Genomic DNA, 18,672 nt, shown 5'->3' on the forward strand with positions numbered 1-18,672 from the left:
CCTGTCAACAAATAAAAGTCCAGGACGAGATGGCTTCATTGGTGAATTCTACCAAACATTTAAATTAAAATGAACACCAATCCTTCCCAAATTCTTCCAAAAAATAGAAGAGAAAGGAATACTTCATAACCCATTCTATGAGGCCAACTCTAATACCAAAGCCAGGCAGACATCACAAGAAAAGAAAATTACAGACCAATACCCTTATGTATATAGATGCAGAATCTCAACAAACTACTAGCAAATTGAATTCAACATCATATTAAAAGGACTGTACTGACCAAGTAGGATTTATCTTAACACAAAAGTGGTTCAATAGAAGAAAATTAATCAATGTAATATATAACATTAACAGAACATAGGAGAAAACCTATATGATCTCAACTGATACAGAAAAGGGATGTGAAAAAATCCAACATCTTTTCATGAATAAACATTCAGAAACCTAGGAGTAGAAGGGAACTTTCTCAACATGATAAAGGGCATTTATGAAAAACCCACAGCTAACATCACACTCAATGGTGAAAGACAGAAAGCTTCTCATACACATACACATACACACACACACACACACAAATTTTTGGTAGAAAAGTAGTCTATTTTTCAGTTTGCTTCTTTTTTTTTTTTTACAGTAGACTCTGAATAGCAGGTAAAGCAAATATTCTTCCATAATGCATGTGAGGTAAGTTTCAAAAGAGGTTAATAAGACCAAGATTTGCAAGGGCAGAAGGAAACATTCACTGAAGCTCCGTTTCCTAGTTGAGTATTATTTCTACAACTCCTACTAAAAAGCAATCAAAACCTAAGGTCATTGGGAACCTAGCCTCTTTTAGAAAATACACTCAAGAAAATACACTAAAACTCTCTACCACCACCCAATTCAGACACAAAATGCAAACATCTGATTTACTTGATAGGTGATATTCTTCACTTGGTAAGGGTTATAAGACTTCTGCAAGTTCTGCAAAACTCCTTGAAGTAAACCTTGTTGGTACCCTGTAGGTACCACACATAAGTATTTTCCCATCATATGCTGCAGTCCTTGCAGTAATAATAGCCATATTTCTGCTCTGAGAACTGGAAACAGAGGTTATTCAACACAGAAGTTCTAGCCAGGGGAATTAGATAATAAAAAGATACAAAAGGCATCCAATGGGGAAAAATAAGTAAAACTATATCATTCACAGATGACATGATTTTATATATACATATATATGTGTGTATGTGTATATATATACATATATGACTCCAAAGAATCTGTAAGAAAGCTACTAGAGCTAATAAATCAATTCAGAAGAATTTCAGGATACAAGATTGACACACATAAAGCCATTGTGTGTATATACACCCAGAATAAACTATTCTATTTACAATAGCATCTGAAAGAATAAAATAGTGACAAATAAATTTCACCAAAAAGATGAAATATTTGTACAATGAAAACTGTGAAATACTGCTGAAAGAAAATAAAGACCTAAATAAACAGAAAGATATGCTGTTTGTGAACTGGAAGACTTCATATTGTTAATATATCAATACTACCCAAAGCAATCTACATATTTAATGCAATCCATATCAACATGCCACATTCTTTTATGTATTGGGTTGGCCAAAGGTTTGTTCAGTTGTTTTCCATAAGATGGCTCTAGTAGCACTTAGTTGTCTTTAACTTCATTCGAAACAATTTTGTTAGGTTGTATGTGACAGCTGTCATATCAGCTTGCATTTAAAAAAAGACTTACCAAATTGGTGAATTTTTGTGTAGCCATTTTAATATTGAAGATGGAAGAAAAAAACAATATTTTCAGCCTATTATGCTTTATTATTTCAAGAAAGGTAAAAATGCAACTGAAACGCAAAAAAAGATTTGTGCAGTGTATGGAGAAGGTGCTGTGACTGATTGAACGTGTCAAAAGTGGTTTGCGAAGTTTCGTGCTGGAGATTTCTCACTGGACAATGCTCTTTGGTCGGGTGGACCAGCTGAAGTTGATAGAGATCAAATCGAGACATTAATTGAGAACAATCAACAATCAACATTATACCAGGCAAAAGACAGCCAACACACTCAAAATATCCAAATCAAGCGCTGAAAATCATTTGCACCAGCTTGGTTATGTGAATCGCTTTGATGTTTGGGTTCCACATAAGTGAAGCGAAAAAACCTTCTTGACTGTATTTCCGTATACGATTCTCTACTTAAACATAATGAAAACATTGTTTTTAAAACAAATTGTAACAGGCAATGAAAAGTGGATACTGTACATTAATGTGGAACAGAAGAAATTGTGGGGCAAGTGAAATGAACCACCAACAACCACAACAAAGGCCGGTCTTCATCCAAAGAAGGTGATGTTGTGTATATGGTGGGATTGGAAGGGAGTCCTCTATGATGAGCTCCTTCCAGAAAACCAAATGATTAATTCCAACAAGTACTGCTTCCAATTAGACCAACTGAAAGCAGCACTCGACAAAAAGCGTTCAGAGTTAGTCAACAGAAAATGTATAATTTTCCGTCAGGATAATGCAAGACCGCATGTTTCTTTGATGACCAGGCAAAAATTGTTACAGCTTGGCTGGGAAGTTCTGATTCATCTGTCATACTCCCCAGACATTGCACCTTCAGATTTCCATTTATTTTCATCTTTGCAAAATTCTGTTAATGGAAAAAATTTCAATTCCCTGTAAAAGGCACCTGGAACAGTTCTTTGCTCAAAAAAGATTAAAAGTTTTGGGAAGATGGAATTATGAAGTTGCCTGAAAACTGGCAGAAGGTAGTGGAACAAAACAGTGAATATGTTGTTCAATAAAGTTCTTGGTGAAAATGACAAATGTGTCTTTTACTTTTATTTAAAAACAGAAGGAACTTTTTGGCCAACCCAATAGAAATGGAAAAGCCAATCCTAAAATTCATATGGAATTGCAAAGAGCCATGAATAGCCAAAACAGTCTTAGGAAAGAAGACCAAAGTTGGATGACTTACATTTCCTGATTTAAAAACTTACTACAAAGCTACAATAATCAAAATAGCATGGTACTGGCATAAAGGCAGGCATATAGGCCAATGGAATAGAATTTAGAGTTTAGAAACACACCCTATATACCTATGGCAAATTGATTTCAACAAGGATGTCAAGTTTATTCAATGGGGAATCAGCATTCTCTTCAACAAGTGGTGCTAGGACAACTGGATTTCCATATGCAAAAGTGTGAGTTTGGACTCCTACCACTGGATGTAGTAATGGATTCTTAGATATAGTACCAAAAGCACAAGCAACAATAGAAAAAATCAACTGGACCTCATCGAAATTAAAAACTTTTGTGCATCAAAGAATATTATCAAGAAAGTGAAATGACAAAAATACAGAACTGGAGAAAATATTTGTAAATCATATAATTTATAAGGGTTTACTGTCCAGAATATATAAAGAATTCCTACAACTCAACAACACAATGATCAACAACCCAATTTTTTTAAATGGGCAAAAAACTTGAATAGATATTTCTCCAAAGAAAATATACAAATGGCCAATATGCACATGAAAAGATGTTTGGTGTCTCCTCAAAAGGTTAATGTAGAATTATCAGATGACCTAGCAATTCCACTACTAGGTATATGCCCAAAAGAACTGAAAAGAGGGACTCAAACAAATATTTATGTGCCAATGTTCATTGCAGAATTATTCAGAATAGCCTAAAGATGGAAACAATCCAAGTGTCAATCAACAGATGACTAGATGGTATATCACACAATAGAATCTTATTCAGCCCCAAAAAAGGAATGGAGTACTGACACATGCTAAAACACCGAGGAACCTTGAAAATATTACGCTAAGTGAAAGAAGCCAGACACAAAAGTCCACATACTGTATGATTCCATTTTTATAATATATCCAGAAAAGGCAAATCTACAGAGACAGAAACTGGATTAGTGGTTCCAGGGAAGAGGGGAGGGGAGAGTTGGGAGGTGTGGGGTTTCTTTCTGGGGTGATGGATATAATCTAGAATTAGACAGTGGTGACAGATGCACAAAACCTACTGACTTGTACACTTTGAGAGAGTGAACTTTGTGGTATGTGAATTCTATCTCAATAAAACTGGCATTATAAAAACCATTTCCAAGCTAGATATAGGCTGTCACTATGCCCCTCTTCCCATAAGATAATAATGACACATGCTCAACCATTTATTTAAAACTCAACCTTTTGAGTAATTCCCGGTGGCCAGTGGTTACAACTCTGCCCTTTCAGTGCTGAGGGCCTGAGTTGGATCCCTGGTCAGGGAACTAAGATCCCACAAGCTGTGCGGCATGGCAAGCAAGCAAGCAAATAAATAAATAAATAGTAGTTTTCATTAAAAGAAAAAAAAAACAACCTCTTAATTACAAAAGAGTCTCACTCTACTGGAGGTTCTTCAAAGACACACTGAAAATCACTGCTTTAGATGAAACTTCCATTTGGACAGATGTATCAACAAACACTGAGCCTCTAAAGGGACAAGAGCTCAATCTCCCCACATTGAAGTTATCCACAAGAAAAGAAGTTCCATGAAGTGTTACAGGACCAGTAAAAATATAAACACATTAGTGATTTTCACTACATCAACAAAACAACATCAAAACCTTATATAAGTACAGTAAAGGGTAAGTTGCACAATGGTAAAATATTTTTAACATAAATATTAAGAAATGTAAGAAGTATCTTTAACCTCAGGGTCAATTCCATTACCATTCACTTTTCTATATTCTGGGTGTGAAGAGATATTTGAATATAGTAAGACACACTTCCACACAATACACAGGACAAAATCTTTATTTAAGCATTTCAAATTCATGACAAGAATTAGCAAACCTGAGCTCTGGTCTCAGATCTAGCAGCTGTGCCCTTGGATAAGGCAGTTAACTCCTTCCAGCTTCATATTTATTATTTGCAAAATAGAAATTTCTAAGACTACAAATTGTGCTCTTTACTCATGTTAGAGAAAGGCAGAATGATACTGCAAGTCAAATTAGGAAGCAAGGACTCTCTACTGACTATAGGATAAGTTTTACGGATCTTAAGGTTCTCTCTTCAAAATGTTCATAGCCAGTATCTAAACAAGTCTTTAAAAGTTTGGAGATCAGTGGAAAATAATAATGTATTTTCTTTGCCTTTTATTTTCTAAAAATGTCATCCCCTTTGGAAAGTTGTCCAACAGGAAAAAACTTTGATTAATCACTTTCCTTCTGTTCTGATAAAGAATGGTAGAGTGGAAACCATAAAGCCCCTAGAGGAGAACATAGGCAGAACACTCTGACATAAACTGTAGCAGTGTTTTTTTGGATCTGTCTCCTAAAGCAAAGGAAATAAAAGCAAAAATAAACAAATGGGATCTAATTAAACTTAAAAGCTTTTGAGCAGCAAAGGAAACCATCAACAAAATGAAAAGGTAACCTACTGAATGGGAGAAAATATTTACAAATGATATGACTGTTAAGGGGTTAATATCCAAAATATATAAACAGCTCATACAACTTAATAACAAAAAAAAAACCTGATTAAAAAATTGGCAAAAGACCTGAATAGACATTATTCCAAAGAAGACATACAGATGGCTAACGGGCACATGAAAAGATGCTCATATTGTTAATCATCAGAGAAATGCAAATTAAAACCACAATGAGCTATCACCACACACCTGTCAGAATGGCTATCATCAAAAAGAACAAAAATAACAATGTTGGTGATGATGTGGAGAAAAGGGCACTCTTGTACACTACTGGTGGGAATGTAAATTGGTGCAGCCACTACGGAAAACAGTATGGAGGTTTCTCAAAAAACTAAAAACCATATGACCCAGCAATTCCACTCCTGGGTATATACATCCCCCCCCCAAAAAAAAACCAAAACACTAATTCAAAAAGATACATGATGTACCTTAACATTCACAGCAGCATTATTTACAATAGCCAAGATATGGAGGCAACCTAAGTGTCTGTCAACAGATGAATGGATAAAGAATATGTGGTATACATATACATACAATTCTACTCATCCATAAAAAAGAATGAAATTTTGCCATTTGCAACAACGTGGATGGACTTGGAGGATATTATGCTAAGTGAAATAAGTCAGAGAAAGATAAATACTATATGACATCATTTATTTGTGGAATCTAAAAACTACAACAAACTAATGAATATAACAAAAAGAAACAGTCTTACAGATATAGAGAACTAGTGGTTACCAGTGGGGAGAGGGAAGCAGGGAGTGGTAAAATAGGGGTAAGGGATTAAGAGGTACAAACTACTAAATATAAAATAAATAAGCTACAAGGATATATTGTAAACACAGGGAAAATAGGCAATATTTTATAATAACTATAAATGGAGTATAACTTTTAAAATTTGTGAATCACTATGTTGTTCACCTGTAAGTTACATAATATTGTACATTAACTATATCTCAATTAAAAAAATAAAAAGAATGGTGGAGTTGATTCTAGTATGGTAAGAAAATGATCACCTTTCTACTGACCAACTGTGGATCCACTTATAATTTCTCATTGTACCATGTGCTAAGCAGTAAAATTTTTTCCCAAAATATCAGAGCTTCCAAGTTGACAACTGGTAGAATGAAAATTAAACTTAAATTTCACAAAGTTTCTTCTGTGTACTTTCTTTCAAGTATTAATTATCACAGATTTCTAAAAATGTGGTAAATCATCCAGGTAAAGATACTTACAGGCTTTGAAGAAATCATATTCCATCACTGGGATAACATTCATAATCCTTTGGGTGAAACTTTTGGTAATCTTATTGCTTTACTGAAGTTGGTCCCTCAGTTAAAATTATGTTAAAAGTATTACTAAGTCAGAGCATGAAAATATGGCTTTCTTAAATATACAAAAAGTGAATTCTTTTTATTAAGAAAACAGTGAACACATTTAGCTGATAGATTTAAGAAAATTTGTGAACTCCCTTTAAAAAAAAATACCAAAATGCAATACCAACATCAAAGCATTTTTTCCTTGTTATGTGTCCAGTTTGAGGTCAGTACTTTAATCGAAATTACTTTAAATCCAATCAGAGGGACTCAAGCTAATTCAGTTTGAAAGCTGGAGGAAAAATTAAACCTTATCATTCTTAACAGGAATTGGCGGTCGTAGTGGGGAAGCCAGTATAATCTATTTCTATTAAAACACTAATAACATTAGCAAAACTCTCTTAAGATGAAACCAGCACTATTTTTTTAAACACCGAGTCAATAAACAATAGAATACACTATTAATTATTAGCAGAACCAGATACGTATTTGTAAAGTTATACCTCTCCTACACTACGTCAACCTTCAAAGCAGCACAACTATTCTGAACTGTCCAATCCCAGACAAAATAATTTATTTTTCTAGACTCTTAAAAATAGTACTAGTTCAAATTATCAGTATTGGTTTAAGGCCTCCCCATCTCCAAAAGCAGATATTCCTAAGGTCCACTGCAAGAGTATGAATCCTTAAAAGTACCAAATTAAATAACAGACTAGCTTTTTAAAAATTTTTCTCAATGACTTAAATGGTTCTCTTGCAGTGTGACTGGACTCAGCCTTACAAAAAACATAATTTATTGGCCATTTACTTAGAATTACAATAATAGAATTAAAAAACTAAGGGCACTGTGTTGCTCAATATCCATCCCTCCCTTTTTTCCCCAGGTACCTATTTTTACAGATAAGACAAGGATCTGACAAGGATCAGAATGATTAAGTGATTTGTCTAAAGTCATAAGTCACCAACAATGGAAAAGGCACTAATGCTTGGCTCTTCCGCCTTTTTGTCATTCTTTCTGCTTTCCCACCTCACCCCTCCCAGCAACTCAGTAAAAATTTAGCAGCATGAAGAGTATTTACCAGCTGTTGGAAATTATCAACTTCATAATTTCTTTATGAAATGACTACAAGGACAGGAAAATAAGCACTCAAGAATATTAAAATTCTGTTTTGACTCAAACACTATTTTCCTCAAATATAATGAAAATGTGCATTCTTCTCCTCTATTTTGAACTAACTGATGATTTGTTCTACTCCAAGTAATGTTTTTGGCATAGAACACATGGTGCCAAAAATGTTTAGCCAGACTTGCTCAGCACTAGAATCACTCATTAAAATATTCTGCTTCCTCCTTCATCTATCTCAACTTGCCCACTTGAGCCACCAGTGGCTACTGGCCTCTACAGGTGACTAACTGCATGTAGCAACAATCATAACTTTTACTAGCATAAACAGCTTAATCAAAATGGAAGCACACACATAGAGTGATATCCTGGGAAAGATAAAAACTATGAAGTCCCTGCCCACTACTACTAAGTAATCTAAAACAAATATTTCAATAATAACCACTCAATTTGCCTGTGACTTTCTATGTACTAGTTAATATACTTTAGTGTCTAATTCTTTTCCCTTCTGTCACCCCTTGATGCCCTCACAAGATACTACCATCTTTACATCATTATCTGCAGAAGTGAAATTGCTTCTGCCCAAAATAAGTCTATGGTACCACTGACTTAGCTGAAAAGATTTCTGTTAACCATTCACCCAATGAAAAACCTACCACACAGCAAATGTTATTCTCTGGGCTGTTAATCTCATACAGTTTTACTTCTCACCATGCAGAGCATCACAAAAGATGTTCTCTAACATTAACCACACATGGAGATTTCTCATATCTCTTCAACTATGGTATCCATCACATCAAGAAAAAAAAGGTGCTACATAAACACAGTTAAATGAAATTTGCATTTACTCTTAGACTAGATATCCCCCCAAAAAGATCTGAAATATTGAAATCAAAATGAATGAACCTACAGAGGGGTAAACTCTTAGTAGCAGTTTTCAATGTACTATGTGTGAAAAGGGATGGAAAGGCATCACTCCAAATTAGACAAACAACAATCCAAACACATTTCTTTATCAAGCTTCCTTGACAGTACCTAAAAATAGTAAGTCGTCTCCAATCAATAAATTTAACACTGCTAAAGCCAAAAAAAGTTGAATATCAAGTTAAGACAGAAACAGTTAAAATACTAATAGCCTAGTGACACTTGGAAAGAAGTTTTGCACTACTCTCAGAAACATCAGTGGTTCTCAACCAGGGGTGATTTTGCCTCCCAAAACACATTCTTTGGTCGCCACAACTAGGAAGGGGTGCTATTGGCATCTGGTGTATAGAGGCCAGAGATGCTGCTACACATCCTACATTGCAAATGTCAGCCTCTGCAATGAAGAATTACCTAGTCCAAAATGTCAATTGCCCCAAGGCTGAGAAACCCTGAGAAATGTAATCCACAGCTCAAAAAAAAAAGAAATTTATTTATTTACTTACTTATTTGGTAAATGTTGGTGGAGTGGAAGATCCACTCTGAGTAGTACTAAAAAGACTACAAAACAATAAAAAGGCCATTTTGGAGGATTATTCCAAAGGAATATGATTTAGAGAAAGTAGTATCATTTAAAAAAAAACTGTCACACTGTTCTAAACAGGGATTTACTATAGTTTCATAAAGCAAAAATTTTAAAGAAAATTTTCTTTCCATCAGTCCTAACAACAAATCCAATGAGGATACAAGTTTGAAACCAGGACCCTGAACAATGATTGCATTCTCCAATAGTTATTTGATTAATCTAGCCGCTACAAATGCTAAAGCTGTAAAATATATATATACGAACACAAGAAAAAGGCAAGCCCTCCAGAAACTTAAAAAAACATCCCAAACATTTTAAATTCATGCCTTCTGCTCAGTCTATAAGAATTTGGCTTTTAAAGCTCATCAAAAGCAGTTTCTGAGAACCAGAGGTTAAAAAAAGAAAAAGAAAAAAAACCCAAGGAATGTAAAAGTCAGGAAAGTATTTGTCAGATTAGTGTCAGAGACCTTTGTGAGGATGACACCTTTATCCTCTGCAATACATATCCCTAAAGCAGTTCACTTGGCTTCAGAATTATAGCTGCTGAAGGTAATTTGGAACATTTTTACCTTTTTTGTACATTATTGTCAACTGTTGACTGTGAACTTGCTCTGTGCAGATTACCATGTTAGGACAACTTCCAATACTGCTGCAATGACTACAACCATATCTTCTTCTTCCTCTCATTTACCAAGATTTTTACCAAATGAGAGTTTTTTAAATGTTTTAATAAAGAGTCTGAATACTATAAACTCTCAGAAGTACTAAAACAGCCCTGACTGGGACTTCCCTGGTGGTCCGGTGATTAAGACTCTGTGCTCCCAACGCAGGGAGCCAAGGTTTGATCCCTGGTTAGGGAACTAAGATCCCACATGCCGCGACTAAGAGATCCCACGTGCTGCAACTAAGGCCTGGCACAACCAAAGAAATAAATTAATATTTTTAAAATAAATTAAAAAATAAAATAGCCCTGACTGACAACAAAAACTTTATTTGGGGTACAACTTTTAGAATTTCTCTTAAAACATATCAATAATCAGTGCTGTTTTTAAAATTCAACTATAATCCTCAGCAAAATGCCTGACTTAACATTATTATTTTCATATTAATAGTAATTGCCGGGCTTCCCTGGTGGCGCAGTGGATAAGAATCCACCTGCCAACGCAGGGGACACGGGTTCAAGCCCTGGTCCGGGAAGATCCCACGTGCCGCGGAACAACTAAGCCCGTGCACCACAACTACTGAGCCTGTGCTCTAGAGCCCGCGAGCCACAACTACTGAAGCCCGCGCTCCTAGAGCCTGTGCTCCGCAACAAGTGAAGCCACCGCAATGAGAAGCCCGTGCACCTCAACGAAGAATAGCCCCTGCTCACCGCAACTAGAGAAAGCCCACATGCAGCAACAAAGACCCAACACAGCCAAAAATAAATAAAAAATTTAAAAATTAAAGAAAAATAAAATCCCCATTAAAAAAATAGTAATTGCCAGTTTAAAAGCTGAAAGTAATCAACTCTAACTGAGCACCTCCACCTAGGAGAAATAAAAATCATCTCTCAAAATTGTAGTCAAGAATATAAGGGTTTTCAAAAAAGTAACCTCAAATGCATGTACTTATTAATTGAAATACTCCTTCAACCTAACACCCTACTTAAGAGATTTGTTTTTTGCTATCTTTTAAACTGCTCTGGACTTCATCAATAGGCCCAGCTGTTAAATTCAGGAGCAATGACAACAAATGCCTGGGCAAACAAGTGCTGAGAGTTAGGGCCTTTCTTTAGAATAATCAGAGCTAGTTGACACAAGAGGGCCATACCAAATGCCCTTTCAAAATTCCATTAAGGAGCTGGACAAAAATAAAATAAACAAACACATTTATACATCTTAAAGCAAATTATAATTCTACCCCTCAGTGGACCCTGCTTCATTGAAAAATAAAAAATCCAACAACTTTGAAAAACAGTGAGATAGCGTTACAGGTTTCTGCAGATGAGAAATGATCCTCACTAATCAAGTGCAAAGTGGGAAAAACTGGTTCCATTACCCAGAGATCACCAGGTACCTGATAAACCTTTTAGGTAGACAGACTTTAAGAACCAAGTATCATTGTAAATAAGCCTGTAGAACTACATGTGCTTTTACTTCCCTGATTTAACTTATGCAATTTTAAGCTAGTAAATTTTTAATTTAAATATGTACTTTTGAACCATACCCCCTTCTCTTTAAAGATGATTTTTCTTAGACCCAGAAAGCACCATCTGAACCTTATCTGCATGTTGGCAGATTGGTCTCTCTAAATATCTCAGTCTGTCTTATTTTTCCAAAATCAAACAACTTTTACTTTTGTGTTAGCACTCCTAAGTTAGGGCAAGTAACTGTTAACAGCTTGATTTGAAGTGAACATGCACACAGGTAAGAGACAATGTCCTTTACAGCATCTACAAATCTCAATAAAAAGTGACAATGAAGCAAACTCTTGCCCATCTTGGGACCAGGATCATTAATAAAATTCAAAATCTAGGCTAATAGTCTCATAGCTCTTACCTTTCTCTTTTCAATATACCACCCACCCTCTTTTCTTTCGAACATGACTCTAAATGTTTTCAATATATTTTAACTTCACATTTCAAGATCAGCTTTGAGCTATAATTTATGTACTACTCCTTAAACTAGGAACCACACTCACTGAAGTTTTTCATTAATCTCATAAAAAAACCTCAAGTTTCATCTCAACTTAAACTGAAGTAATAAACATTTTATTCATGGAAAACAACCTACATCTTTTTACAGGAAACAACTACTGCTACATAAAGTTACAGAAATAGACACTCCCCCAAAAAAACCATTTTATGGATGCTAAAACTCATCTCAAAATTTCGGAGAAAAAAATCTATCATAAAGTTATAATAATTCCTATGGTCTTCCAGCTACAAATGCTCATTTAAAAAATTATTTTGCACCCAAGCAGTCCTGAAAAACCCAACAAATATAAGCCAGCTTTATGTTCTCTTTCCCTCTATCCTAAGACTTCAATTTCCACCTTTTATGGAAAGGAAATAAACAACCAGCTTCCTGTTCAATCACTAGCTTAAGGCCAGTCTTCTACACATCACAGAACACAACCTGCCTCCTCCTTTACTTCTCTCAAATGTCTCATCTTAATTTAAACTTGTTGAAATATGAGACCATTTTACCACACTAATGCTTTCCTATGAAATTTATCTTACTTCAACAATTAGAATGCAAGAAATGTCAAGATGTCATAGATTACTTCTCACTCCTAAGATATTTAGATTATTTATGTAGTGAAGATTTAGCACCTATGAAAGTGAAAATTTGATTTTCAGTTTAAAATACTGAAATTTATGGGAAATGGCTTAATATTCTGTTCTTACTATTGTATACAACTAGAAAAAGAGCCTCCCACATTACTCCCCTTTCTATTCCATTACATGAAAATGTAAAATGGCTAAAATGGCTATCAATAAAAAGGATTAACTTTTTTTAAAAACTAAATATTACTTTAACCCTATACTTTCCTTTAAAAATGGGATGCCTTAGAAAAACTAAGTTAGACAAATCCTTTTGTGCTTGGATGAACAACAGGAAAGCAAAGCCTCCAGGCCTTTGGGGAGGAACCTTGTCCCCGCAGCCAGCTCTGATGTGCCTGGGAGATAAGGCTCCATAGTGACACTTAAGGAAAGGCCTGCTCACATTTGAATTTCTGCATTCCTCAAGAACAATTCATGGCAATAACTAACTTTGCAGAAGAGCTACATGAAAGCTTTGGCCAATGAATGAGGGTCATCTGCTCTTTATCACAAGGGTAAACCTCATCCTGGCCAGTTTCTAACCTTTTAACCCTGTGAATTCCTAATTTACACATGAATAATGGAATTCTTGCCTAGAGTGCAACTTTCAGCTTCTAGTTCTTAAGTTTAGAAACCAAGACTTGATTGCCTGTGTTAAAAATCTAAAACTTGCACAGATTAAAGTTTTAGATTTCCAGGTGCTGATCTACTTATTACACTTCAGAACTAAAAGATATGCTTGCTGACAAAATCCTTGACCAGAAAATAAAAAGAACATACTTGCACCCTGCTGCTATCACTAACTAGGAGGGAACTAACCTTTTTAAAAAAAAACCCACAAAAACAGAATGTCCACTTAATGCCTATTCTCTTCCTGTTTAATACGTATAACATCTTACCCTGAACACAGGATAAAGTCATCTGAGCCTACAATGTCACTGGACATTGCTTCTCAGATATCAGAACTAACTTGGTGAATTTCAAATCTGTAAGAAATTTCATTTCTAAAGAAAAATCTAAACCCGCTATGCATTTCTTATTTTAAATCTATAATACTGAATGCAATTTCCTAGCAAAGCACCTCCTCCAAGTTAAATAAAATGTGTGCATATGAAAAGTGTAGTTCCTATAACTAACATACTACAGTTGATATTTAACAGCAAAGCAATGTTCTACATAGTTTAACTGGAAAGTTTTTGATACTTAAAATATGAATACTTCACCACAAAAGCCTTCAAAATGATTCACATCTAATAAAATATTTGTCATTAATAATTTTTATAAAGATACAAAATCTAATGCTACTCAAAAAGCCAATATTAACATTGTTTCACTGTTACTATGTTAATACTGTTCAGACTATATTTATGAAAACTGAAAGCTCTGTGTGTTTTCAAAGTATTTCTGAGTGCCTTAGAATCGTCAGGCTTCTAAGGAGGTCCTGGAAATACTGTGTGGCCATGACAAATGCTTCATCTTTCAAAGCCCATCTGCCCTCCTCCACCTTTCCATCCTGCCCCTCTCCTCTCTGGCAAGGTAATACTACAGTTCCTGGATATGAAAACACAATACTCCACAAACCCAAAAAGGTAGAAAAATTACAACTCTATAGAACAATTTTACATTAGACAAAAATTAAATGAACAGGACATAAGCATAAAAAGCACACTATCCTGAAAACAATACTGTACTGAAAAACCACTACTCAACAACAACACAAAAAGATGATTGTTGGCCAATGATCACAGCAAAAAAAAAGGAGTTTATCAGACATTCTCTCAGGTTTATACTATTCTGGTGGAGGGGGACTAGAATTGGAAACCTCTACTTTTCTGACATTTTTCAATACAAAAATACCTTTGCTTGCAATTCATTTTCCACTATTAATTATTATTGTACAAATAAAATATATTACTGAAATGAGGATGGCATGAATATGGCCATGGACTGTTACAATAAAGTCACCTAGGAAACCCCCACCAATAGTTGAATTTCAACTGTGGAGACCCTGAAGAAACTATTTCTTAAAGATTATGACTTTATCTCAAGAGCTCCCTCCTCCTATTGTTCATCTTGTAAATGATCAATTTGTAGGTATAGTGCAAAATCTATCTTTTGTGGATTAACAAAAGCTTGTAGCTAGGATGCCTGTAAAAATATTTTTAAGATACAGTTGTGCTGTGTTTTGTTTTGTCTTAAGATTTACATTGTCTTTTGTAATCTTGAGTGCTGGGTATTTGATCACCTGAAGAGGTGGAAAGCCTGAGTGAAAACAAGGAGTTCTCTAACTATCCTAGGCCCATGTTTACACTCAACAGTTACCAGGGCAACCACCAAGCAGTGGGTCACTTGGACAAATGGTTGATCAGACTGGGTTGTTAATACAAAGGAAATCATTAGACAGCAAACTTTATGACAACTGGAAAAAAGTGGGCAGATCTGGTTTAAGTCCATTAGGCATAATATGGAAATGGCCTTAATCTCTTTCTCTCCCAGCAGGAAAAGCCTAGGAATACTTCAAAGGCTTGTGAGTTACTGACCAATGCCCTCTCTTTCAATTAAAAAGCAACATGGGTGATTTTAAAGCAGTCAGAGAAATGGAAGCTTGGGCTATACGAAAGATTTAGCACTTAAGGGCCATCTACAAAGCAGAAAAAGTTGCTTGTGATTTTCAAAATTTAATTATTAATTTACAAAAATGAGATTTTAGAACAACTTTTGTTGTGTTGGTCAAACTTTTCATCCAACTTTTTTCACAGTTTGAAACAAATTTATACAAAGCCACCTCTACAGGTTTTGGTGTTCTAAACCTAATGTGACTTTTGTTCTAAATCACTCATTCGAATTTATATATTTTTTTCCTCAGATTTTTCTGCATGCCTTAGTTAGCATGAACTACTATCTCCAGGAAAATTCTTAATGTTTGTGTAATTTTTCAGGTTAGCATGCTAATGAATCGAGAAATCATCAAATGTAGCAGTGAAAAACGTCAAACAATCAAGAACTTAAACACTTACTTGATAAGGTAAGATGAGCTTTTTGACTAAGAATGGCTCCATGTTTGTTCATGGCCAAGCACTGATAAAATCCTTCATCAGACTGCTCTCCTCGCTTGCCTTCCACCTCACTGATGTATAAAGAGCCATTGGACAGAACCTGGATCCGCTTATTTTCAGACACTTTTGCTCCATTTTTCAACCAAGTGACCTTAATAGGAACTTCTCCATGAGCCTGGCAATCTAAAACGACTGGGTCCTTTCTTGTGACAGTTATATCCTGTGGCTCTTTGATAAAAAACAGTTCGCTAAAGCACCATACTCCTACAAGGAAAAGGGGGGAAAGGCATACCCAGAATTACAAGTGTAAAATCATTTCTTAACGCACAATTGTAAAACACATATTCAGAGTGTAATGAGACAAAGTTTAACAAACCATATTAATTAACTTACAAACACCTTAATAAACCAATCTAAGTTTCAGCTAACCTTCTCAACAAATCAGAGAAATCTTTTTACAACATCTTATACTAAAAAGCATAGGGAAGATTTCAATAACTTTTACCCCTTTTAAGAATTCTGTCCTCAAGTGCCTTGCTAGAGTTTCAAAATCATCAGGAAAACTCTTGAGCACAAGCTGTTTGCTTACTTTTACAAGCTTGTCAAAAAGATCTTGAACAGAGTAAGTCGTAAAAGTCTAATTTTACAAGAAATCATTAGCAAAACTCCGACTCTGTGAACAAGCAAGTTTATTTCCTTGTTCCTTGAAGAGTTTTTGAAACCCTTGGTACCTACTCCTTTGGGAAGTGCGTTTATCTTTTGTGACAGATGACAAGTTTGCACTTTTATATCTGCCCTTTTATAGCAAGGACTCTTGTCTCTGCTCCTTGAAAGAGACCCATTTACTTAATTTCTGCGGAGTATGGTAGGTATTTAAAAGACAAACATTTGACTTTGAAAAGTTGCTAACTCTTGCTGCTTGTACTCAGTGGGTGATCGGATTAGGAAACTTCTATTTCATTTTTTTTAGAACTACCAACTGTTGGAAAAAAATGTGTGACTAATTGGTCCTTACTGTCTAACAGGGATAGGAGATTGCTTAATCAACCAATACACATTTTTATCAGAGCAGAGTAATAAAGGCTTTATGTTAGGCATACACATCGTCCCGAGTCCCCGTCAGGATAAAGCATCCGATGACCAACTAATACCCTGTCACCTCCTGCATTTATGCGCAAAGGTCAGCTTAAGTCTTGTATATTGATTGGGGCCGAGTAGAGTATGAGGGGTTTAGGGGCGGAGGGCATTTCATCTTCCTTCTGATTGTCTTGAGTTCATGAGTACCAATCCCCGGGACTGATCTGTTTCTCATCAAGGCAGGTCCTCCAAACCTCACACACTAGTCACGCTCCCACGCCCTGGCTGCCGACTTCTCCTAATGGATGCCCAGGGCGACACGAGCGACCCTAATAGCCCCGCGCAGCGAGGACCACTCCGGAAGGCGCCCATTGTGTTTCCGAGTCACATCTGACTTTGATCCTTTTCTCTTGCTAATAGAAAACTAACTCCTCCAGGAAACAAACAGACATACAAAACAAAAAAACCCACGAAAGTCTGGGGTTTGTAACCTGTAAACAAATAAAACAACCCATTCTTCTTAACACCTCTTCTCCCTGCGCCCCCCGCACCCCGCATCCACTTTACAATTTTTAACTCTTTAAGAATAAAGCAACACGTCAAAAGAGAAAAATTAGTTCATCCAAGTTTGCGCAAGGCTAACCTGGAGTTTGGAGGGGTCTTCAGATTCTCACACATCTCAGGCCCTGCCCCCAAATCCCTAGCTGTTAGAAATAAACCCTACTTAGATACCTTCCTTCTCAGCTTCGGGACCCTTCTACCTCCCCTCCGGGGCACAAATGGGCCACAAAACTTCCACTCCTCTTCTCTTTCCAATTCCACCCCTCCCGTCTCCTCCTCGTTCGATCCGGATCCGGGAAAGTGGGGGCACTTAGGGGTCTGACCTGGGCGCTGAGTTCACCTATTCTCTCCCCCGCCCTAAAACGTGGGGAAGCCCCCACCGCAAACAGGGGAAGCCGCGCGGAAAAGCGGCGCCCCCTGCGCGGCGAGGCTGCCACTAAGGAAACAATATAAATAAAGCCACGTGCGGCCGCGGCGGCCCCGGCTGGAGGGCGGGCTGCGCGGAGCCGAGGCTGGCCCCGAAGGCGAGTACGCGGCCGGAGCGCGGACAATGGCGCGAGGAGAAAGGGGCGAGAGTGGACGGCGGGCGCCGGCCCGCAGCGCGCGGCCTGGGGAGCGCAGCGGGGAGGGGCGGGCGCTGCGAGAGGCGCCCACCGCCGCCCGCGCCCCCGCAGAGCCCGCCGGCACCTCGCGTTCCAGCGGCAGCTCCCGACTGGCTGCTGGGAGGGGGCAGAGACCGGGGGTCAGCGCCCCCGCGAAGGACCCGCCGCCCCCCCCAACACACACACACCCGGTTGCCTCCTTCCCCAGCCCACTCGCGCTCTCTCACGCCCCACCGGTGCAGAAGAAAGCGCGCCCACCTGGAACGGGGCCGAGGACCGGCAGGAGCAGGAGCGCGCCGAGCAGCATCCCTGGCGGCCGCGGCCGGGCGAGGGGTCGCAGGGAAGGCGCCATTCAGCAGGGCTGGGTGGGCATGCTCCCCGGCCGCCCCGCAGCCGCTGTCCGCCTGCCGGCTCCCTCCTCCGGGCGCTCTCCGCTCGGCGGCTGGACGCGCGCAGCCTGGGCTTCCCGCTCGGGCACCGGCGTGGCGTGGCACGGCGCGGCCGGCGGCTGGTCTCCTCGGGCGCGGCGAGGCCGGCGCACGGACACCCGCTCGCAGGAGGCGGGGGGCCCGAGCGTCCGGCCCGGGGGCGGAGTGAGGCGGCGGCTGGAGAGGGCGGGGGCGGTGGAGTGGACAGCGC

General features: G+C 37.8%; 1 protein-coding gene across 1 annotated transcript in view; it reads right to left on the minus strand.

The window, feature by feature from the left end:
- Positions 1-18,443, minus strand: part of PRTG (protogenin) — a gene marked incomplete at its 3' end in the record, with an annotated part of 127,851 nt that extends 109,408 nt beyond the window's left edge. Inside the window, exons 1-2 of the mRNA XM_082617091.1 lie at positions 18,292-18,443; positions 15,755-16,057 (exon numbers count right to left, since the gene is read on the minus strand). Of these exons, the coding sequence (XP_082473217.1) occupies positions 15,755-16,057; positions 18,292-18,385 (397 nt within the window). The 5' untranslated portion in view covers positions 18,386-18,443. The remainder of the gene's footprint in view (positions 1-15,754; positions 16,058-18,291) is intronic.
- Between the last annotated feature and the right edge of the window lie 229 nt (positions 18,444-18,672).

This window comes from Mesoplodon mirus (assembly GCF_964341445.2).
Source record: "Mesoplodon mirus genome assembly, chromosome: 4".
In the NCBI taxonomy this organism is placed as follows: Eukaryota; Metazoa; Chordata; class Mammalia; order Artiodactyla; family Ziphiidae; genus Mesoplodon; species Mesoplodon mirus.